Source organism: Ciconia boyciana, chromosome 21 (genome assembly GCF_034638445.1).
Source record: "Ciconia boyciana chromosome 21, ASM3463844v1, whole genome shotgun sequence".
Classification (NCBI taxonomy): Eukaryota; Metazoa; Chordata; class Aves; order Ciconiiformes; family Ciconiidae; genus Ciconia; species Ciconia boyciana.
The window spans coordinates 3,597,311-3,619,605 of record NC_132954.1 but is presented as its reverse complement, the minus strand read 5'-3'; the positions used below and the strand labels follow the sequence as shown (position 1 = coordinate 3,619,605).

General features: G+C 62.6%; 1 protein-coding gene across 4 annotated transcripts; it reads left to right on the top strand.

The window, feature by feature from the left end:
* Positions 1 to 3,591: 3,591 nt before the first annotated feature.
* Positions 3,592 to 14,696, top strand: SESN2 (sestrin 2). Of its 4 annotated transcripts, none has more exons than XM_072884929.1 (10): positions 3,592 to 3,811; positions 9,212 to 9,277; positions 10,171 to 10,368; positions 10,742 to 10,924; positions 11,292 to 11,501; positions 11,867 to 12,017; positions 12,187 to 12,302; positions 12,592 to 12,782; positions 13,009 to 13,153; positions 13,237 to 14,696. In XM_072884929.1, exons 1-10 carry the CDS (start codon positions 3,734 to 3,736, stop codon positions 13,321 to 13,323), a joined length of 1,425 nt encoding a protein of 474 aa, XP_072741030.1. In that variant the 5' UTR covers positions 3,592 to 3,733; the 3' UTR covers positions 13,324 to 14,696. The 4 variants fall into 4 exon arrangements, with proteins under 4 accessions (XP_072741030.1, XP_072741032.1, XP_072741029.1 ...); XM_072884931.1 differs by lacking the exon at positions 3,592 to 3,811 and adding an exon at positions 6,689 to 6,715; XM_072884928.1 differs by lacking the exon at positions 3,592 to 3,811 and adding an exon at positions 8,918 to 9,016.
* Positions 14,697 to 22,295: the final 7,599 nt, after the last annotated feature.

The window sequence follows — 22,295 nt, the reverse complement described above, 5'->3', positions numbered from 1 at the left end:
TGCAAAGCCCGTGGAGAGAGCGGAGGGTGCTTCAGAGGCAGTTGGGAAAAAAGCAGAAAGCAAGCGGGGTTTTAGGGGTGGAAAACCTACAGCGTTGCCTGCTGGCCTCAGTCACCTGCTAAGGGGGTAAAACTGGCACGGGGAATGAGACCTCCTCCTGTGGGATGGAGCGTTTGCCTGAGATTTCCATGAAGAAAACTCAGCTGCCCTTTGCCTTCTTCCAAAGGAAAGCTCTAGAGGTCCAGGGGTCCAAAGGTGTTTTGGCTGTAAGCCCCGTCCTTACCAGTGCCGGACCAGCGGTCCCTAGCATTCCGTCCCTGTTCCTGGAGCACGTTGGGGATAGCAGCTCCCTCCTGCTGATATTCCCAGAGGCTCCAGAGAAACGAGGATCACTCGCCAATATAAACCAGTACAAACCATTGTTTCTAATGTGTTTATGCTGCTGAAGCCACATCCAGCTGCTTGTAGCGCAGAAACCCTGATGGAGCGAGGTCCTGAGCGTTTGCAGCTCCTCTTGTCCCCGAGGTGCTGCGGCGCTGAGGACCACGTTGGGGTTACCTTCCCTCCACGGCTCCAGGCGAGGCAGCTGCCGAGGAATTCCCTTCTCTACCCCACAAATGCTCTGGGCTTCCTTATTCCAGCCCACCAAAGCCAGGTGCCGGTGGGTTTTCCCACCGGAGGCTGTTAATGGGGAGGTGTGGGGTGACCAGCCGTGCTGGCAATCCAGCTCCCCAGTCTTCGGACAGGAGCAGAGCATGAAGGAAAGGAAATACTTAAACAATGGTGCGTGTCTTATCTGCTCCAGATGCCCCAGTAGCTCCCTGCAGAGAGTCCCTGTGAGGTCTCTGCTGCTTCCCTTTGTCCTCGGGGTTTGGCTTGGCCAAAAACACCCGGCTGGTGAAGCACCAGAAGGCCAGACAAGGCAACGGCTGTCCCCAGCCAACCTTGCTCTAAGGTGACTTATCTTAAGCAATTGGTCTGGCCTTCCTGTTTAGCTTTCTTGCAGCGTGCTGTTAAACTACAGCAACAGACTTGTACAGTCAGCACCTTGATAACTAGGGCACCGTCGATCCCTAAATAATTACTGAGCTGTTGCGTGTTTCCCATGATTGGTGTTTCTGGAAACAGGGTGTTTGGGTTCAGCTCTCGGTTTCCTCTCTCGAGGAAATTTTGCCTCTCCTTTGCCACCCTTTTTCCGATGAATATTGTAAGGAGCCTAGCTGCAACGCTGCTGTGTGCCCAAGTAAACCCCTGTGAGTGAGCCAGCACGGAGAAACCCTCCTGCCGTTGTATCTCCTTGAAGAACGAGCACTGCTGAGCTCAAATTGGGACAAAAAGTGAGACCTCAAGCGCTCTTGGGTGAGGATGGTGGGGCAAAAGGACTTGAGATGCTGAAGCTGCTTTGGCACTGCCCGGTGTCACCCGTTTCTGGCAGACAGCATGGGAGGGTGCGAGCCCCTGGCAGCTCTGAGGTGGTGGCAGCTCATCTCCTTTTGCCAGGCTGCTGTCAATGGCGGGGGGGAGATGCTGCTGACAGCCTGAGCCGGCTGCTACGTGGGCAGGAGCGTTGCAAACGGGCCAGGAAAAGTGCTGAGGCTGCAGGTAACATGCCGGCTGTCTCTAATCGGCCGGGGCGGGCTGAGCCGGGGCTGGGGAGCAGATGGGGGATTGCGTGCTGCTCCTTACTGCCGAGCGAGTGCCCTGCCCGGCTCTGCGACCACCCGGCCGTGCTCTGCACGCAGGGGCCGTGGCGCTGGCCAGCCCTGCCGGCTCCGGGGCACGTGTCCTTCTGGCACAGCCCTCGGTGTCTTCTGATGGGATATTTTTATATAAAATATTTGGCAGCATCTCCAGCCCACCTCTCCAGCTGGACCACCACCTGATGCACACCCACAGCCCTGGGGTCCCCGGGTCCATCTCAGCCTGTCCCTGTCATGTCCGGAGCTTTCTGGGGGGCAGAAAGGAGAGAACAGAGGCAGCCCCCGCCTTTGCTTTGCTTACACCGTGTTGCCTTCACTGCTGCAAAGCAAGAGATGGTTTTTCGTCTCCAGGCTGACGTGTTCAGCCAGAACAAACGCAGAGCTCGTGGCCTCAGGTAGCTGCAGCGCCGGTGCCGGCCGGGGACCGGGCAGCGTCTTGGCTCTTGCCCCATGTAAGGCAGCTCTGGGCATCTCTGCGGGGTGTGGCGGGGCGAAAGGAGCAGGCGATGGAGCTGGACCGGGGTGACAGGGGCTGAAACAGCATCTCTGGCCCCAGGGGAGCATGGGGCCAGGTTCCCCTCGGAGCAGGCACGACCTGGACCTCGGACCAGAGGCAATTAAAAACCCCAATTGTTCCTCTCAAATGCCACAAGTGCAAAATACAGAAGCAGACCCCTCGGGGTGGCCAGAGCCGCCCAGACCACACACCTTGGGTGCAGAACCGCGTTTGCAAAACACCCCTAAAAATAGCACAGGGTGTTTGCAGGCTGCGGTGCACCGAGAAGGGGACAAGGACAAGGAGCAGCTGAGCGAGGCTCTCGCTCTGTCCTCTCTCCCCACAGAGGCTGGTGCAGCAGCGAGCGTGCCACGGCACGCCGGCCGTGCCGCCGGCACCATGCCGCTGAGGTGCGCTGCCACGTTCGCTGAAGTGGCAGAGCTCAGGACCGGAGCCGGAGGAGGCTGTTGCCAGGCAAAACCCGAGTTGTTTGTGCAGCGACTCCTGTTCGCTGGACTTTGCCATGTGCAGGCCGTCAAGCAGCAGCAGATTGTTATCAGCGCTGCTGTCTGGGGCTGCCTGCGGTTGTGGGGTGGGTTGGTTTGGTTTTTTTTTTATCCTTCTTTCACCTTCTTTTATTGGGTTTGGTGTTTATTATTCAAATGGACAGGAGCTGGCCCCGGGCTGTACGTCTTGTAGAGGATGGGAGGGGAAAGCTGCTCTGCAACTCTTGGGGCTCTTCTTCACCGGGTTAAATCAAACTGCTCCGTGCAAGGCTGGGGGGAGCCTCGGGGTGCGCTGGGGTGGCAGGAGGGGGGACGCAGCCGTTGCCCATGGCCGCACGGAGCCACGGGACAGGCTCTGCGCACAAGGTAAGACCAGAGCGGCTGAGCGATTTTGGGCAAATACCACTGCACGTAAACGCGCGCAGGCTCCTCGCCTGCCGTTTCCATCAGGTTCCTTTTCCCTTGGGCCCCAGGAGATCTTTTCCGTGCCACCACCGTCAAAGGGTCGGGACAGCGCCGAGGCAGGGCTGTGCAGGGGGATCCCGCCCTTCCTCTCGGCGCGGAGAGGACGCACGGAGTGCGAGACCCCCCCCGTGGCGCTCCCCTCAGCCGGCCCCGTCCGCCGGGCTGCCGGGCCGGTGTCCGCCGGGCTGCCGGGCCGCGGGCTCACGTCGCTGCAGGCCCGGGGCCCCGCGGGGTCCGCACCCGGCGGCCTCAAGCCGCGGCACCGGCCGGGACGGGCGGCGAACTACAACCCCCAGCACCCCCTGCGCGGCCGCTTCCTATTGGCTGACGGTTGCGTGTGGGCCCCGCCCGCACATTGCCATTGGTCGAAACGGGCCGGGGGCGTGGCTTCCTCCCGGCCCCTCCCTCCCGCCGCCGCTCTATGAAAGCGGGGCGGGCGCGGGGCGCCGGGGAGCCCGGGAACGTTCTAGAGCTGGGGGGTGTCCGGGGACCCCCGCCCCGCCCGGGGCCGCTCCACAGCCCGGGGGGTCCCGGGGCCATGCCCGCCGCCTAGGCCCCGCGCTGCCATGCTGGTTGCCGGCTCGCCGTGCTCCCCCGCGGGGCTGGAGGAGTACCGGGGCTGCGGGGCCCGGCGGGGCGGCGAGGTAAGGGCTCGGCTCGGTGCTCGCCTGCCCGAGGCGCTCCCGATTTGCACCCCCCGGCATGGGACGGGGTGCTGCCGCCGTGCAGCCCCCCCCGGGGGGTCCTTCGGGGAGAGGCTGGGGGTGTCCCCACGCCCCGGGACCGCTGTCCCCCCCCGCCCGCGGGCCATCCCCCCGCCTTGGCCGGCTGCAGGGAGGGGAGAAGCAGGGACACGTCGGGCTGGGTGGAGGAGCAGGGGCCCGGCTGCAAAAATAACCTTGCTCATCTGCTTTGCAGCGAGCCTAAAAATAAGGGTGCTGGGGTGCTGGGAGCCCACCCAGGGCTCCTGGGGGTGGGGCGGCCCTGTGCTGGCAGGGGGACATTGGGATGGCTGCGTGGGGAGATCTTGGGTTCTCCCAAACTCTCCGGGAGCTGCGGTGTGTGTGGGAGCTGAGCAGAGGTCCTGCCTGCAGGCACGGGCCGGGAGGCGAAGGGAAACTGAGGCAGGGGCTGGCAACGGGGCATTCCCACCGGGGTAGGTGGTGCGGAGCTGGCGGGAGGCTGGGGGGCTCCGGGGTCTCTGTCCGGTCATTTGGCTCGTGTGGCCGTTCCCGGGCCGGGCATGGGATCTCTCCGATGTCCCCGTTAAGCCAGAGGTCTGGGTAACCTCTCACGTCGCCCAGGGCTTTTGCATTTGGAGTCCAGTGTGCAAAACTGGAGTCCTGAGGTGTCCGTGGAGCTTTGCAGGACATCCCCGTCCCTCCCAGTTGATTGGACCCGTCTACAACTTCAGTGCACCAACCTGCTGAGTTTCCCAAAAAGTTGGGAATTGCCTCTCTTTGTAGGGCTTATTTTCCCCTCCGAAAAAAACATTAGCAGTTTTTCCTCTCGTTGCTGCATTCCCCTTCCCTTAGGTTTCCCCAGGGGCAGCGGGATTGCGCTGCAGCTTGGGGCTTTGCTTGCAGGGAATTGGTGGCTCCCCAGATAGCCGTGCCACCTCGGCGTAGCTGCAGGGACGGTTACTGCTGACACGGGCTGGAAGCTGGAAACCCCAGGACAGTGGGTGGGAAAGAACCCAGACCGCGGTGCTGCTCCGGCCCTTGTCCTGGCATGAGCTGAAGCCTGAAATCGGCGCTTTGGAGCAGGCTGAGGGCAGGACGGCAGTGGTGGAGATGCCTTAGACCTTGGCCACCGATGTCTAGCAGGTACCGCTGACGTTCTGTGGGCTGGGACGCTTACGCCTGCCGTGAAAGCGCCTCGGCTTTGTTCCTGCGTGCTGTGGCAGTGGGCTTTGCGCCGCTGCAGGGCTGTCTGTTCAGCGGCAGCTCCACTCTTCCCCATGAAACCTCTTTGGGTTTTCAGGACGAGGCAGGGTGGGATTTGGGGATCCCGTTGCCCTCCTTGCTGGTGCCAGCTGGGTTCGCTTTCTGGGAGCGGGTCAGGCCGGGGCGTCTTGTGCCAAGGGGGTTGCACTCATGCGTCGGCTCTGCGTCAGCGGGGCCGAGCCCCGGCGCTGCTCTCGCCCCCTGGTACGGCCCAGGGACGGCCTCCTGGCTGGTTTTTGGCAGGAGCACAGTTACGAGGGGCAAACCCGCTCTGCTGGGTGGCTGCAATGGTGTTTGTTTAACCTCGCCTTATCGGGAATGATTTTCCAACACCTGACTAAGCACTGGCACCAGTGCAGGGGGAGCTCGCTGCTCTGCACACCCATCTTCCCGCTCCCGGGGGATTAACTCCTTCCCTGGTGCCTCTGTCCAGACCCTCCGCCTGCCCTGTGCTGGCTGGAGCCTGGGAGCAGGTTGCACGGCTGGTGCGGGTCGGAGCGTTGCCTCCGTGCCTCAGTTTCCCCATCAGTGGAAGAAGGAGGTGAGGCGCTACGCAGAGGTTGGCACAGCGGGGGTTAACCGCAGTGCCCCTGAGGATTGCTTAATGCAGCAAAACACAACAAGCCTCTGCGTAGGGAAGATTAAAATGCACCTTCAAAGGTCACCCTGAGCTGTCACCGAAAAGCGGCAGGGCGGGCTGGGCTGAGCTCCCCAGCTCCTCGCTGCCTTCGGGGTCGGAATTCCTGCCGTCTGCGTCCCGTGGATTTGCCTGCTGGGGTCTCTCCGTTGCTGTCCCCTCCTGGGGAGCCTCTTGGAGCACCGAAGAAGCTCTCTCTCCCCAAACCATGAGTCAGCGTGGAGCCAACTCAGCAGCGATGGCATGAACCTGCTCCCACTGTCACCCCAGGTGACTCAGGGCAGGAGCATCCCGCACACTTGGAGCTGTCGGAGCGTGCGGATGCGGGCGCTGCTGGCTTTGCTGGGGTGGCTGCAGCCCAGCGCTGGCAAGAGCCCACGGCGTGCCGTTACCCACTGCCTGGCACGTGGGGAGCGCGTGGCCGTGCTGACAGCTGCTGCGTGGTCGCCTTGTGCCATCCCACACCCCTTCCCCACCCGGGAGAGGGTGCCAGGCTGTGCCTGCCACCTCGGTGTAGTGGTTTGGAGGCAGCCGGCAGGAGAAGACGCCCGCCATCACCTGGGCCGTGCCTGGCTCCAGCTCTCGGCTATTTCTCCCGGTGAAGCCGGGTGGCAGCCCCGGGGCTCATCCCTTCCCAGGGCACGGTGGAAAAGACCCCTGGGAGAAGCAGCTCCCTGCCCCGTTGCTCCACGGCTGGAGAGTGGGACGTGCCGTCCTGCCGCCGGCACCTCCGGTTCGTGTGTCCGGGCACCCTCCTCCTGCTGCCGCCATCCCCCCGTGACATGTCCCATCTCCCACAGGTGAATCCTGGCAGCGGGACCCTCGCTGCCACCTCGCCACAGCCTCTTCTGCGCGGTTGCAGGAGGCCGGGAGCTGGGTGTGATGCTGGATGCTGAGCGCAGGGGGAGAGCAGGTTTGGGGGCAGAGCTGCCCTTTGAGCTTCCCTGTCATGGATGGGCTGGAAGGTGTGTGCCCGATTGTGCTGTTGGTTTTGGAAGGCTGCTTTGTTTTGGAAAACGCCGCTGGGTGCTGTGCTTGCTTTTCCCTGCATTGATGCTGTGGGTTTCCCGTGCCTCCCCCAGCTGCGGGACGGGCGTGTGGGGGTGGCCGTCACCTGCCCACCCCTGGGAGCCTTCGGCGGCCGTGGGTGGAGGGAGGTGATGTGGGGAAGGGAGAAAGCGGGTCGCTGGGAATTGCCTTGGTGCAGTGTGGCTGACGGGATGGGGGGAGCATCTGCCTGGCTGAGCCACGGGAGGGAGGAGTGCGATAAAATGAGGGTCGTGCCTTTGTCCCCCCCAGGACAGCGAGAGCTGCGGGTCCCGTGGGAGCAGCAGCCTTGCACGTGGTCCCCAGTGCAGCTCCTGCTTCCGTCGGTTCACCCGGTAACTGGGTGCTGCGGGAGCAAGGCTACCCGCTTCCAGTCGTGAAGAGCGTGCGGGCAGCACCCCGCTCTCCCTGCTGGGGATGAGCCGTTTCTTTTAGGTCCTGGGGCTGGCAGGGGCCGGGCATGCCTTGCGGCTTTGGCTGGGCTGGCGCTGCCTTCGCCCGCAGTCGTTGGGACGGGGTGCCTGGCTCCCTCTGTGTCCCCAGCAGTGCCAGCGGGGGTGACCGGTAGCCGTTGCGTGCCCTGCGTGTGTCTCCCTGCACCCGGAGCAAAGCAGGGCGCGGGTCTTTGCCGGCCGAGGCATCCCTCCGCATGGGCCGTGGGAGCTTGGCCGTGTCCCACACCATGGGCACGGCTACTGCTGCCTCTGGTTCTTCATGGCACCGCTGCTCCCCACCGGGCTCGCACTGGGGATGGGTGCCAGGGGATGGAGCAGGGTGGTCGTGGGCGTCCTGGAGGGCTGAGACCCTGGGCGGGCAGATCCGGACCCTGGGCTCGCATCCTGCCTGCACGGCCGGTGCTGGGCTCCCGTTCAAAAGTCCCGGCGGAGGTGACCGAGCGCAGCCTGTGCTCGGGGACGGGTCCCAGCCCCACGGTGCCACCCTGGCCCCTGCTGGCGGAGGGACCCGGGGGGTTTCAGCGGGGAATGGGAAGAGGAGGCTGGTGCTTCCCCACCTGGAGCGGGGGCCCTGAGCAGCTCCTCCGTGGCGGGCAGCGGGTGCCGCCACCGGAACCTGTATCCGGAGCGTGGGTTGGAGGAAGCGATGCTGCGGGCGTTCGTCTGCCAAATGCTCTTTCTGCTGCCTCTGCCCTGTCTCCGTCCTGGTTCCAAGCAAGCGCCGTGTCCCCCCTGTATTTGAGGGGACCACACACCAGCCCCCCTTCCCCCTCACCTCCCTCCCAAGGCTGGGAGCACTTGAACCCTTTTCCACCCTCTTTTTTTCCCAGCCCCGGTTCTGGGTTCTCTGTAGGTGTTTTGAGGGGATTATTTTAGCGCTCAGGGCTGGGTGCTGTGTCCCCCCTGTCTGCGGTTGGCACCTGTGGGTGTTGCTGTGATGCAGGCAGAGAAATTTCCCCTACACCACTGCAAACTTGCAAGCTGGTGGGACGCTGCGGTGCAAAAGTGCGATGGGGGTGGATCCAGACTCTGCTGCATCCCTGCGTTTCGGCTCCAGGGCTGGTGGGGGGGGACCCCGTGGGCACCCAGCCACCCCTGCAGCAGGAGGGGCCGGGAGGGTCCTTGGCCCTGTTGTGCTCCGGACGGGGGCTCCTGCTTGCGGCATCCCCGTCACTGCCCCTGTGTGCACCCTGGTTGGGTGCAGCCAGCCCCCACCCGCCAGCAGAGAGGACAAAAATATCTGCTTGGAGAAAATATAGCGTGGAAACTCTTGCTCTTGGGGAACTGGGGGGGGGGATGGAGCATGGGGGGGGTCAGAAAGGAGCCAAACCCCGTGCCTCGAGTGCAGAGAGCAGCAGCTAACCTGTAACCAGGTGGCTCGTTTCTCTCTTAACTGCGTTAACGGATTTGGGGAGTTAAAAAACCCAAAAACTGGTGGAGATGTTTATCGGCATTTTGTGCCCGGGGAGGTTAGCGGGAACCCCGTGTGCTGTATTTGTGCTGGTGACTGCAGACCGCAGCGCCCGGCTGCAGCCAGGGCCGTGGCCGGAGCTGTGCTGCTCCCGGGCCCCCCCGCCATCCCACGGGACCCCCAGGCTCCGGTTTTCCCTGTGTTTTCCCGCCGAGGTGGTAAACCGAGACCTGGGAGCGAGGGGCGTCTCGGCTCTCCTGGCCTGCGCGATGCTGCGGCCCCGGTGTCCCGGCACGGTCCCCGTGTGTCACCCCTCCCGCGTGCAGAGCAACGCTCCTGCCCGATTTCATCAGGTGCTGCTCAGCCTGACGCAAGGGCGTGGGGGCGATGGCCGCGTGTCCCCGTGGCCCGTGTGGGGTGGCTGCCTGAGTCACCCCTTCCGGTGCCGCTGTGCTTGTCCCGCCGCTGGCGGCTGCTGGTCCCGGGGACACTCGGTAGCTCCCGGCTGCCTCGGTGCCGGGCTGAAGCCATTGCTTTTGCCTTCCTAGGACAGAGGGGTCAAGGTTCCCCGGCAGCTGGGGAAGGGCCCCAGCGCCTTCATCCCCCCGGGAGAGGTAAGAGCGGTGGGGACGGTCTTGGGTGGGTGCGTCCCTCCCTGCTGGGGGGCTCCTCCACCCCTCCCTGCCCTGGGTGGGGGGCTGTTAAGGAAGGATTCCCACCCTCCCACCCCAATTGCTCGTGCCCAGCTGGGGTGGGGGTAGGCTGCTGGGGAGGGAGGGTTGGGATGGGGAAGGGTCACCCAGCCAGGGGATATCCCTGGTGCGGGGGGGGGGGGGTGTCTTGTTTTGGAGGACAGGGGGAGCAGTTGTGTTGTTTCACCCTGGTGTTTTGCTGCCCTGAGTCCCTGCCCGTGCCTCAGTTTCCCCACTCATCCAAACACAGCTGGCTTTCCCCTGTGCTGCAAAGGCAGCCCCAGTCCTGCCCTGCCCTGCCCCCTCAAAAACTGCACCCTGAAATCCCCAGGGCACCCTCAGCCCTATCTCGGCACCCAGCGTCGGTGTCCCAGATGGTTCCTCCTTCGGCAGAGATAGCGCCATAGTTTCGTCACCTCGGCAGGGGTGGAGAGGCTGGGAGCGGGGGGGCTGAGCCCCATCTCCTCCCCACTGCACACCAGCGCTCAAATAAACAACCCAGCCCGCAGGCTGAGCCGGCCGGGCTGCGCAGGGTCCGGCATGGAGACACCCCGTCACCCCCTGCCCCCCGGGGCCGGGAGGGGGGAGACGGGCAGCGGGGGCTGCCGGCGGTGTCCGTACAGGGCAGCAGGGCTGGGCACCTCTGACGGGGTGAGCATCCGATGCGGTGGGATGGGGACTCCTGGATGCCTGGGTCCTGTTGGCCCCCGGTGCTTGATGGGGAGGGGCGTCCCTCTAGGTTAGGGGGGCTGTTGGGAAGAGCGGGGGGCTGCAGCACACAGCCCTTCACCGCCCTCCTCTCCCCATCCCGGCAGATCCTGCAGGAAGGTGCGGAGAACAGCCGGCGCCAGCTCCTCATCGAGGCCTTCGTCTCGGCGGGCAGGGTGGACAACATCACCATGGTCATGGGGCTGCACCCCCAGTATCTCAGCAGCTTCTGGAAGACCCAGTACCTCCTGCTGCGCATGGACGGGCCCCTGCCCTACCACAAGCGCCACTACATCGCCATCATGGTGAGGATGGGGGTCCCTTGGGGGGGGGTGTGGTCCCAGCACCTCTCCTGGAGGCAGGAAGGCATTTGGGACCCCAGAGACAGCCCCCCCCTCTGATCTGTGGTCCCAGAGGCTTGGAAGCCCCTTTGGGCTTGGTCCTGTGGTGCCCACCCAGGGTGCCCACCCCAGCACCCCTCCCCTCCAGGGCCCCTGGGGACCGGCATCGACGGTGGGGAGGGCAGAGACCCCTGTCTGGACTCTCCTCCCCAGGGAAAACCCTCCAAGGGCGATGCGGGGGGGTGGCTCCCTGCCTTGGCTTCTCTAAGGGCTTGTAGCAGGGTTGTGGGGGGCCCCTGGCCGGTGCCGGGGGCTGACTGCCCAACTCTCCCCACAGGCAGCAGCCCGGCACCAGTGCTCCTACCTGGTGGGCTTGCACATGGGGGAGTTCCTGCAGGTGGGGGGCAACCCGGCGTGGCTGCAGGGGCTGCACTGTGCCCCCCAAAAACTCAGGAACCTCAATGAGATCAACAAACTGCTGGCGCACCGGCCCTGGCTCATCACCAAGGAGCACATTGAGGTGAGAGCTGATGCTGCCGGCGCAGATCCCCCTCCAAAACACGCTCTGGTTTTGGGGGGGCTTGACCCCAGGGGCCACATCCCTGTTTGCACAAAGCCCCCCCAGGTTTAACCCTTTCAGGGCTGAGGGAGTCTCTCAGCTGGAGGGCAGGGTCTGTGCTTCTCCCCATGGATGGGGAGGGGGTGACTTGTCCCCCGTGGCTGGGGACCGTCCTGCCACCGGCGGCTGGATTATAGGGGAGGCACGTCCCAAAGACCCTCCTGTCTCCCTGCCCTTGGCTTGCCCCGGCTCTGGGGTGTGTGTGGGGGGTACGGCGCAGCGTGCCGGGGGGCTGGAGGGGTCTCTGCAACCCCGCGTTGCCTTGCAGGCTCTGCTGAAGACGGGGGAGAACAGCTGGTCGCTGGCGGAGCTGGTGCAGGCCCTGGTGCTCCTCACCCACTACCACTCGCTCGCCTCCTTCGTCTTCGGCTGCGGCATCAACCCCGAGGAGGACCAGGATGGGGAGCACGGCTGCGGGCCCCCCTCGCCCCACAGTGACAGCAGCCCTGCCTCTGACGACAGCGTGGGGGGCTCTGGGGTAAGGGGGGGGCTTTGCCTTGCAGGGGTGGGGGTGTGGGGTGGGAAGGGAGGGCATTGGGGGGTGCTGGACTGCTTTGTGGTGCTTCCCCTGGGAATTGCCCCGAGGCCTTTTATTGGGAACAGCAGATGCTTTAGGGCTGTGTGGTAGCATCCTCTGCAGGGCTTCCGTCCCTGGGATGAGGCGCTGGAGCAGCTGGGGTCTGGGCAGGGACAAACCCGGAGGCAAATGCTCTTTAGAGCAGCCCTGGGGCTGCTGCAAGTGACGGCAGAGCCGAGAGCAGCTCCGTGCTGCTCTGGGCTTGCAACCCCTCTGCAACCTCGCTCGACCTGGGGCAGGGTTGACTCTGCCCTCTGCTCTGCCAGGGCAAAGACGCCATGCAGGAGGTGGAGGTGCTGATGGAGAGGATGAAGCTTCTGCAGGAAAGCCAGCTGGAGGAGGAGGGCGTCACGCAGGAGGAGATGGCGACGCGCTTTGAGCTGGAGAAGACGGAGAGTTTGCTGGTCGCTCCCTCGGGTGAGGAGGTGCAGGGGTGCAGCTGGCTGTGGGCCAGGGAAGTCACAGGGGAGGGGGGAAGGAGCCAGCATCTGCCCAGGGAGGAGCAGGATCAGGCCCCCAGCTGCAGGGCTGGCTCTGTCCGGGGTCACGCCGCGTCGCTCACGGCCGCTGCGGTGGTGCCTTGTAGATATTGCGGATCACTCCCTGCAGTCCAACGTCCTCTGCTTCGTGGAGGACCCCGAGTTCGGCTACAAGGACTTCACGCGGAGGGGCGAGCAGGCACCCCCCACTTTCCGTGCGCAGGTGGGTGCTCACGATCCCGCGCCAGCCGGAGGGGAAGGGGTGGCAGGGTGCTGGGTGGCAGGTCCTGCTCGTCTTGGCGGGGGGACAGCGGGGCTGTTCCCAGGGTCGTGGACAGCGTGGGTGCAGAGGGCTGGGGCCAGGCTGGAGCTGTCTGAGCGGTGCAACCAGATGCTAATAGTTGGGGGGGGGTCAGCACGGGGCGGGGGGAGACCCCAGCTTGTGTCCCTGGCTTTGAAGGGACCCCACGTTTCCCTGTTGAGCCCCTATCCCAGCATCCTTTCTCTGGCAGGATTACACCTGGGAGGACCACGGCTACTCGCTGATCAACCGCCTCTACCCCGACGTGGGGCAGCTCCTGGACGAGAAGTTCCAGGTTGTCTACAACCTGACCTACAACACCATCGCCATGCACTGCGGCGTGGACACGTCCATGCTGCGCAGAGCCATCTGGAACTACGTCCACTGCGTCTTCGGCATCCGGTAGGTCCCTGAGCCGTGGCCGGAGCCTGTTCTCCGCCTTGGGTAGAGCCCATGAGTGGGTCTACCCTGGGAGCCTGCGACCCGGTCTTGGTGAGACTGTTGCTGCTGCTTAGACTAAGGCAAAGCGATGCTGTTGGAGGGCACAGCTTAGGTCTGGAGAGACCCCGGGGGGTGCGAATGGGCAGGGGTTGTGCCTGGAGTAACTCGCCCTCCTCTCTTCCCCCAGCTACGACGACTATGACTATGGGGAGGTGAACCAGCTCCTGGAGCGCAGCTTGAAGGTCTACATCAAGACAGTGGCTTGCTACCCGGAGAAGACAACCAAGCGGATGTATACACAGTTCTGGAGACACTTCAAGCACTCGGAGAAGGTGCTGCCCCATCCCTTCCCCTCCTGGCAGGGTGCGGGGGGGTGCTGAGCCCCCCATGCTCTGACCCCTCTCTCCTTGCATAGGTGCACATCAACCTGCTCCTGCTGGAGGCTCGGATGCAGGCGGCTCTGCTCTACGCCCTGCGAGCTGTCACCCGCTACATGACCTGACCAACCTCTGCTCCCTCCTCCTCCTCCTCCTGCCCCAGGTTTGGGGGAAAGGCCAGGGGGGAGCTGGTACCCTAAAGACTCTGCTGGAATGTTGTCTCCCCCCTTAAGGGGCCTGGAGCTGTGGAAGGAAAGGGGGGGGCTTCCCTGCCCCTCATCCCAGGAGAGGGGATCCCCAAGAAGCCGTCAGTGCCAAGAAGACCCCAGAGCGCTGCCCTGGGCTTGGCAGAGCTGGGGGTGCTCGACTGCTCTGTGCCCTTTTTTTGGGGTGAGCCTGAATGAAGCCAAACGGGGGTGCCTGTGGGTGCTGCCTTTGCCATGCAGTGCTGGTGTTACACCTCTGTGCCATGTCCTGGCACCAAGGCTGCCGCCGCGGAGGACTGTCCTTGTGCCAAAGATCACCAGAGGGTATCGTGGGCTTTGTCCCTGCTTCTTGGGGTCTCGTCGTGCTGGAGGAGGTGCAGCTGCTGGTGGGGATGCTGCCCTGGCACCCCCTCCCCACCTCTCTGGCTCGCACCCAAGGAAGGCACCGCAGGAGCGGTGGGAAGGATCTGGCCACCCCGTCGCCCAATCGGGCAGCCCTGGATGCCACTTGCCTCCGAGCTGAGTCCCCCCACGTCAGGGTCCGAATGGCTGGGGGAGGCTGTGGCTCCTCCCTGCCCTGGCTTGGGTGTTTCTGCTGCCTTCAGTGCCTGCTGTGACATGGGAACGTCCCCTCCATGACTGGGGGTGCACGCAGCCCCTCGCTGCTCCTCCCCATGGACCCCGGCATGGCTGGACCCCAACCCAGCCCTTGGATGGGGGCTGGCAGGGCTGCAGGAGGGGTTAAGCTCTGCCCCGTTCTGTCCGCCCGAACCCCCTGCAATTGGGGATGTGAAGTGCCTCTTAACCGGGGTCCCGGGGCAGGAGCAGGGTGAGGGTAGGAGTGCCTGCAGCGTGCTTTACACCTTTTTTCCATCATTTTTCAGCCACTGGCGTACCTCTGCTGCCTCTGCCTTCGTGGCTGAGGCGGGGACCTGTGCTGGGGTGTGGGGCTGCCCGGGGCTGCCCTCCTGCCTGCTGTGAGGGTGACGAGGTGGGACGTGGGCTGGCCATAGCTTTACCCAGATGGGCCAGGGCATTTTGCAGCGGCGCGGGTTGCTGGGGAGGTTTCTGTTCCGGAGAGCCCCCGGTCCTGGCCCTGCTGGAGCGTGGGTCCGGGTCCAGCAGCATTGCCTGCTGCTCGGCCCCTCTTGGTTTGTCTCTGCTGAACTGTAGCTCCAGTTAAGTTATTTCTATATTTTTTGGGTGTATTTACTCCTGACTGGGCATGGTAATGCCACTGTGACTTTGCTACAGATCTTGTTTGAAAAAATAAAATTGTTCTTTTTTTTTTTTTCTTTCCTTATTTTTTTCTTTTTCCGAATGCCTCTGCAGGGCAGCGCTGCCAAGCAAGTGGGGGTGAGGTGCAGTTTCCTTTCCCCTTGCTCAGCCCCAGGGGCTGGTCCTGCATAGTGCAGTGTCCCACTGCTCTGGGGAGCAGCCCTGGGTTGTCCAAGGGGGCAAATGGGGGGCCTGCGCACTCCCCGTTAGCCTGAGGGGGGTGGGCTTGGCTCCAGTACCCCCTCCTTGCAGTGACCGTTCCCAGACTCTCCTGGGTGTAGCATCCTCCCGGAAAGCCAGGATTTGGGGCACCGACACTCGTCCCAACATGGGTGTCCCCGTGGGATGCTCCGGTCCCACTGCTGGGATGGAGCTGAGTGGGCTGCAGCGGAGCCGGGGGGGTGAAGCAGCCTTGGGGGCACCCCAGCCCTGTGATGTGGAGCCCAGCACTTATCAGGGTGCGGGCAGGAGCCCCTGGCAGCTGCTGATAAGATCCCCGAGGAGGGGCCGGCCCGGCCCCCTGCTCCAGTCCTGTCCCTGCAGACTGAGGTGCATCCCCGTGCCCGAGAAGCAGCGAGGAGCCGGGTCCTGGCTCTGGGGCTGTCCAGACCCTCCAGCCCCTGCAGACAGGTAGGACCCCTGTGCCGCCCATCGGAGCGGGGATGTGGGGCTGGGGACAGCAAGGCTGGATGGGGCTTGGGCATGGTAAAGGTTTGCTGGGGATTCACAGAGCTGTTACCACCACCTCTATTTGCACCGTGCACGGGGGGAAAAGTGTTCTTGGGGCAGCTCAAGGGCACTGGGGAAACTGAGGCAGGAGGGCAGGTCTCCATTGGCTTTGTTGGTTGTGCCAAAGTCCCCAGGCTGGAGTCCCCATCCAGGCGTCTGTCTGGGTCCCCTTTGCCTGGCTGGTGACCGCAGGTGGGTTAGCAAACGTCTCGCAAAGGAGCTTACGCTTAGCTTAACGCTTACGAGACACCGGAGAACCCCCTGGGGTGCAGAGGGGGGCCCTGCCTGCGCTGGCCGGGCTCGTGCGAGGCGTCAGCCAGGGCCGAGCAGTTTTCCTGCGCTGAGTCACAGCCTCCAAATATTTCCCAGTGTTTTTCCAGCCCTGGCCGAGGAGGCTGAGCCACCAACGGTGCCTTCGGGCTGCAGAGAGAAGAGCAAAGCCCCCCCCTCCAAGTGCTGTATTTCCAGGGTGTCACCCTGTAACACCCAGCCAGCGAGGGGATGACACCGTGCAGGGGACCTGGGGGTGCTTGGGGACCCCCGGCGTCCCCAGGACAGCCCCCAGCCCCTGCAAGGGTGGCAGCTCCCCGCTCTGTGGGTTTATTCCCCAAATAGACTGGGAAAAGCAACAGCGAGGTTATTTTTAAGTGAGTTTAGCATGATTTTAGGGAGGGTGCTTTGAGATTTTTAATGCTAGTGGCTTTTCTACCATATATACGGAGGGGTCTGGCTGCGGGGGCTCGCGGACCTGGTGCAGCTCGAGGTCCTGGTAGGATGGCACCAGCGCTTCAGCTGTAAAGAGAAGAAAATTGTGTTTGTCTGTTGGTTTTTCAAAAGAAGTGAGAAAATGTCATCTTTCAGGGAACTGAAACAGTTCAGAAAATCAGACAATCATTAGAAAAGGGTCAAGTCGACAGGGAGATTCTGTCCGAGGAGGGATTTTTCCTGCTGCCTTCTGGCTCTCTGAGGCATCCAAAATATTTTGTTCAAATGGAATAAATCCTCCAAGTAAAGGCAACGTTTCTGGTCATAAAGCCACACTGGGAGGGGCTGAGCCTTTGGGAAAAAAAACAAAAAAGAAAAAAACCCTTCTTTGCTGCAGTTTCGCCCTGGCGCATCTGGCAAAATCAGCACCCGTGACTTGTGCGGTCGCTGCTCTGCGTCCCCACTCCCTCTCGCTTTTCCCAGCAATATCAAATAACCGGGATGAGACCAAGTCCAGTCAGGGGCACCCAGGGAGCAGCAATGCCACCCCAGCACCCAACCTACGGCCCTGCAAATCCAGGCCAGGCTCACGTTTAAACCTCGGTGCTCGGGTGATGCATCAGCAATTGCAAACCCATCGGGGATGGCGACCGCTTTGCAACACCCGAGCAAGCGGTGCCTGGCGTGAATCAGAGCCTTGCGACGGCTTTCTCAGCTCTCGGTGCCATGGGGCAGGCGGAAGGAGGGCTGCGAGGGCCAGGCTGTGCTGCGGCAGCGGCTGGGTGAGGTTTTGGCTTGGAGAGGGCTCCCAGCAGCCGGCTGGAGCTGGGCGCGTTGCTCGCCTGCGAGGTGCACGCCTGCGTGGTGGTTTGGCTTGGGGAGCAGAGGGCACGAGCTCAGGTCACCTCCTCCAGTGCTTAAATATATATATATTTATATATATGTGTGTGTGTACCTGTATTTTTAATTTTTTATATATATATATAAATAATATATATATATATACACAGCGATCTATCTGTGCTTCCAGGGTGGCTGGCAGCAGCCCGAGCTCCAGCACCCCTCTGTACCCGTCCGGCATCCCTGGTGCAGCAAGGTTTTCTCCCCAGGAGAGGTTTGCAGCCTGGTGCCCGTGGCATTGCCCACCCCACGGCAAGGAAGGGAAAATATCTTTTTTGCATTACTTTCTATTGTTTCTGCCCGTCCCCTGCTGTGTTTGCAAGATGCGGAGTGACCCGCTCTGGGTGGGACGACTGCTCCGTGCCCCTCATCCACCCCATCTTTGCTGCTCCTCTGCCCCCCTGCTCCGGAGAGGCCCTAGTTCGGTACCTCCCTGCAGGTATCTGTGGGTGTTATATCCTCATGGAAAAGCAGAGAGAAAAGGGTGCTCAGAGACCCAAGGGTTGCCCAGGACGTGGCAGCTCTCCCCTCCCCAGGGTGCAGCCTGGGAGGGAGCTGGTGCCCGGAGCCAGCGCTGCCCTGAGCCTCGCTCGGCGAGCTGCAAAGCAAGAAGGCTCTTGAAAGTGTTATTTTTAATCCTTTGGGTTTTTTTCCCCTATAGTCTTGCAAAGCTTGGCCTTAGCAGCAAGTCCTGGTTTGGGCTCCAAATTTTCCTCCCCAGTTGACCTAGATTTATTTTAAATCCACAAAGGATTTACCATGGGCACCCAATGCCTCCTGTGCTTCTCCCGATGGACAGCCGCCAGCAGCAAGGATGCCCAGGAAGGACCAGTCCCTTGCTTTATTTTTCCCCCGTTTTTTTCTGCTACAGCATCAAATAACTCAGGGGTGAGCCGGTGCTGTGGGCCTCCTTTAACTCATCGTCTGGGTCATTGTATCAGTTTAACCCCCTTCCTTTTTTCAGGTGGTCACAATTATAAACCAATAAATTCCTCACCCTGCGTTTAACCAAGGCCTGCAATTTGTATGCATATATATAATTTATCAGCAGCTTTCATTGTCTATCTTGCAGGGCAGAAGGCGCGTTAATAATCAGTCTCCCTACCTGCAGCTGATAGTTATGATCCCAATGTATGTGATTTTTTTGCACTACAATTGCCCTCAATTTAAAAACATAACGTGTTAGCGGTGGTTAAAATGCAGTAATGCAATGGGAAAATAATAATAATAATTGCGGGCTGTGCTGAATGAGTGGTTTAAGGCTGATGGAGTCCAAAGTGCTTTGCAAAATGGGCATTACCAGAGCTGAGCTGCCATGCCGTAATACGGGGAGGGTGCAGCGGCATCGTGCCGTGCCGACGGTTGTCTCTTGCCGAGCCCAGCGCCCGGCCGAGCTGCAGGAGGGGTTTGAGCACCTGGGGAAACGCTCACCCTGGAAGTCAGCCAGGATGGGGCTCAGCCCACCCAGGGGTTTGTCTGGGGCTGGAGACATGAGATTCCCCCTCATGGGGGAATATCTGTGCCCTGAGCATTGGCAGCTCGTCGCCCTGTGGCTGCGAGCAGACACCCGGACCCACTGCATGGGCTGGAGATGGATAAATTCAGGCTGGAAACAAAGCAGCTCTTCCAGGGTGAGGTGGACGTGGAGGTTCAGCTCGAGCGAGCGGTGGCGGTGGGGGCAGGTCTCTGCCCCGGCTTTGCCCAGTTCCCGTGTCCGCACAGCCATGGGCAATCCCGCGTGTCTGCCGTGGGATCTCCCATTTCCCAGCGGTGAGCAGCTCCCTTGGCAGAGCCTCTGCCGTGGTCACCCCGCACTGCGATGGAGTTGAGCCCCGCAGCCCCAGTGCTCCCAGTCCCTCCCAGCCCCTTTCCAGCAGCGGAGCCACCCAGGGACCCCGGTGAGGGGTTTGTGGGGCGGTGGGTGGGTGGGAAGGGGTCGGCCCCCGCTTGCTGCCTTAGCTCATGGGAACAGAATGTGTCCTGCCCCTGGAGCCCAAAATATCCCCTGGCACCATCTGCGCCCGGCGCCAGCCCTGCTTCCGCACGTAACCCACACCGTGCCCAGCCCTGCTGGGGCTGCCAGCCCGTGGCCGTGCCACCGGGTCACTGCTGTGGGACGGACACCATCATAAGGCCACACACGTGGCGTTGCAGTTTCAGGGCGCTGAGCACTGCTTTTGCAGCTGTGTTTTACCCAGAAATGCACCTTTGCACCCAGCCAGCACCCAGCCTGTGCACCGAGGTGGGCACCTTTGGGTCCCTGGAGTGGCAGGAGCCATCCCGCCGGCGACTGGGAGCCAGAGTCCCTCCACAAGCCCCTCCAAAATCAGCTTGATCCTTGCAGGAACAGAGGGAGAGCTTCACAGGGTAGGGGCAGATCAGCCCCCAGCCCTCTGCTCCTTTGCAGCAGGTAATACGCTGTTTGCTTTGGATTTAGGAGTGGCAATTCGGCTGTCACTGGGAAGCCGACTTGCTGTCCTCGCTGGGGACAAACCGGGCTTATCCCGGGGGAACTGCGGGCTCTGGGCACCGTGGGCTGTAAATCCCAACTGGCTGCCGGAGCATTTTAAGTCCTTGAAAAGCAGCCAGGCAGCAGCAATGGCACGGTGGCGTGCGGGGAGGGCTGGCACCGGAGGCAGCTGTAATTCGTCATGTGTCCCTGAGCTGCTGTCACCTCCCTCGCCCGGGCTCGGGGGTGCCATCCTGCACCCCCAGCTCTGCGCCAGCCGGAGGACGAAGCACCCCGATGGGTGCAAAGGGTGCACCCACCGCAAGCCCGTGCCCTAGAGGGGAACACATCGGCCCCACGGCCGCTCGCCCCTCAGCCCTCTAGTCCTTCGCCTGGCATCAGATTTTTTCAGCCCAAACGACCTCCGGCCGAGCGGCGGTTCCCAGCCCCGGCCCCGGGGGACCTTTCCACGGCCGGGCGGGGCTGGCGGAGCCCGGGCTGGCGGAGCCGGGGCTGGCCGGTCCCCGCCGCTCCGGCTGCTCCGCCCGCCGCTCCCGGCTTTCCTGGGGCGGCAGCGCCGCTCGCTGGGGGCCGGCAGCAGCGCTGCCAACCGGCCCCATCGCAGACCTGCCCTGCTGCAAACCAGCCCCATCGCAAACCTGCCGGGCGTCCCTGCTGCAAACCTGCTGCTGCCAACCGGCCCCATCGCAGACCCGCCCTGCTGCAAACCTGCCCTGCGTCCCTGCTGCAAACCGCCCGCTGCAAACCAGCCCCATTGCAAACCCACCCCGCGTCCCTGCTGCAAACCTGCTGCTGCAAACCAGCCTCATCGCAAGCCTGCCCTGTGTCCCTGCTGCAAACCTCCCTGCTGCGAACCAGCCCCATCGCAGACCTGCTCTGCATTCTCACTGCCAACCAGCCCCGCTGCAAACCTCCCTGCTGCAAACCTGCCCTGTGTCCCTGCTGCGAACCGCCCGCTGCAAACCAGCCCCATCGCAAACCTGCCCTGCATTCTCGCTGCCAATCAGCCCCACTGCAAACCTCCCTGCTGCAAACCTGCCCTGCGTCCCCGCTGCAAACCGCCCACTGCAAACCAGCCCCATCGCAAACCTGCCCTGCAGCCCTGCTGCAAACCTTCCCCAGTGCAAACCAGCCCTGCATTCCCATTGCAAACCTTCCCCGCTGTAAACCTTCCCCACTGCAAACCATCTCCCCATATCCCTGATGCAAACCTTGCCCACAGCCCCACTGTCAGCCCTCCCTGTGTCCCTGCTGCCACCCCACTGCAAACTGTCCCCATGTCCCTGCTGCCAGCCCCACTGCCAACCCTGCCCCTCTTGCTGCCAGCTCCTCTGGGAAAGGCCACCCTCATCCCGTTTTCTTGCTGAGTTGTTCACAGGATGGCAGGGGACGCAGCCCACCCCAGAAAAGAGAAAATGTGAGTTGCATTCTTCCCTCTCCCACGAAGGATTTGGAGCATCCCCGTCCCTCCCGAGAGATCAGCAAGAGCTGGCTGCCCACCCTCGGTGAGGTGGGTCTCCGACCCCGTCCCCAGCGCTCTCCCTGTGCCGCAGTCATTGCACAGAGCAGGGAGCAGAGCCAGGACCGTGGCCGGGACCCGAATCTGCTCCTGCCGCTGCCCAGCGGCTGCTCTGAGCGCCGGGCAGCGGCTCTGCCCACAGCCTGCCCAGATGGCAGCAGGGGGAAATGCCCTGTCTTCCTGCCTTCCCACCAGGCAGAGAGGTTGGGGTACTCCTGGGGAAAGCTGAATGCATAAAATGGATGCTCTTATCTAAAAACACCTGGAAGGGGAGGGGGGCTGGAAAGCAAAGGTGCTGGGCAGTGCAGAGCCCCGGCTGGGCTTCACTGCTCCCCGCGGGGCCGGTTGCCTCCGAGCAAGCTCTGCAGCATACAGCACTTTACAGGAGCAAAGCCTTTTTTTCTCATTATTTTCCTGACACCTTGAAGAGGTCCCTCTAACCTCCGGGGGCTTTGGGGACGAGGGTTTGACATCCAGAGCTGGGGTTTTTAGCAGCTCCTGCGGGCTGGAGGTGGGCTGTCACAGCAGCCTGTGCCTTGCTGGAGCCAGGACACAGCCCTTCAGCTCAGATTTTGCTCCTGCAAGGATGCTGCTCTGCATCCGGGAGCTGTTGCAGGGGTTTGTGCCACGGTGCCCTGACCCCCTCGCAGGATAACGCCTCTGCTGTTTCATCACCCACCGGGTGGGCTCCGAGCACGACTCATAAAACACGGATGGTCTTGAGCTGCTAATGCCAGCCAGCCCTGAGGGAGGGGAGGGGAGTCGGTGGCTCCGAGCACAGCACCCCGGGGTGGGCTCATCGCCTCCCCACCGCACCTTTGCAGCGGCGGGTGGCTCACCCACGAGTCGCAGGGGGACGAGGACACAAGGATTTTTTCCCCATGTGACAGACCAGTTTGGCATCGTTGCCATCCACGTGCGCATGGGATGCTGCTTGTGCCGGTGCTGGGCAGGGTGCATCGTCCGGTGGTGGCTTCTCTGGCTGATAAAAATCGCTGTTCCTGCCTGAGATGTTGGAGGAAGCTCCCTGTGAGCGCTGGCTTTGCCTTGCTAGCTCTCTAAGATGGCTTCTCCAGGGTTTAGAGGCCCAGGAGCAGGAGCTGTCGGAGGAGGAAAGACAGGCGTGGGGGAGCTGATGGATGTCCCTGGCTGTTCCTGCTGGGATGGAGGGCGAGGTGGCGAGCATCTCACCTCAGTCCTGGCTCGGCTGAAACCAGTAGGACTCCACCATGAGCTGCTTTATCATCTTACGTGTTTAATAAGGGTGGTTACGGCTTGACCCTCACTCCC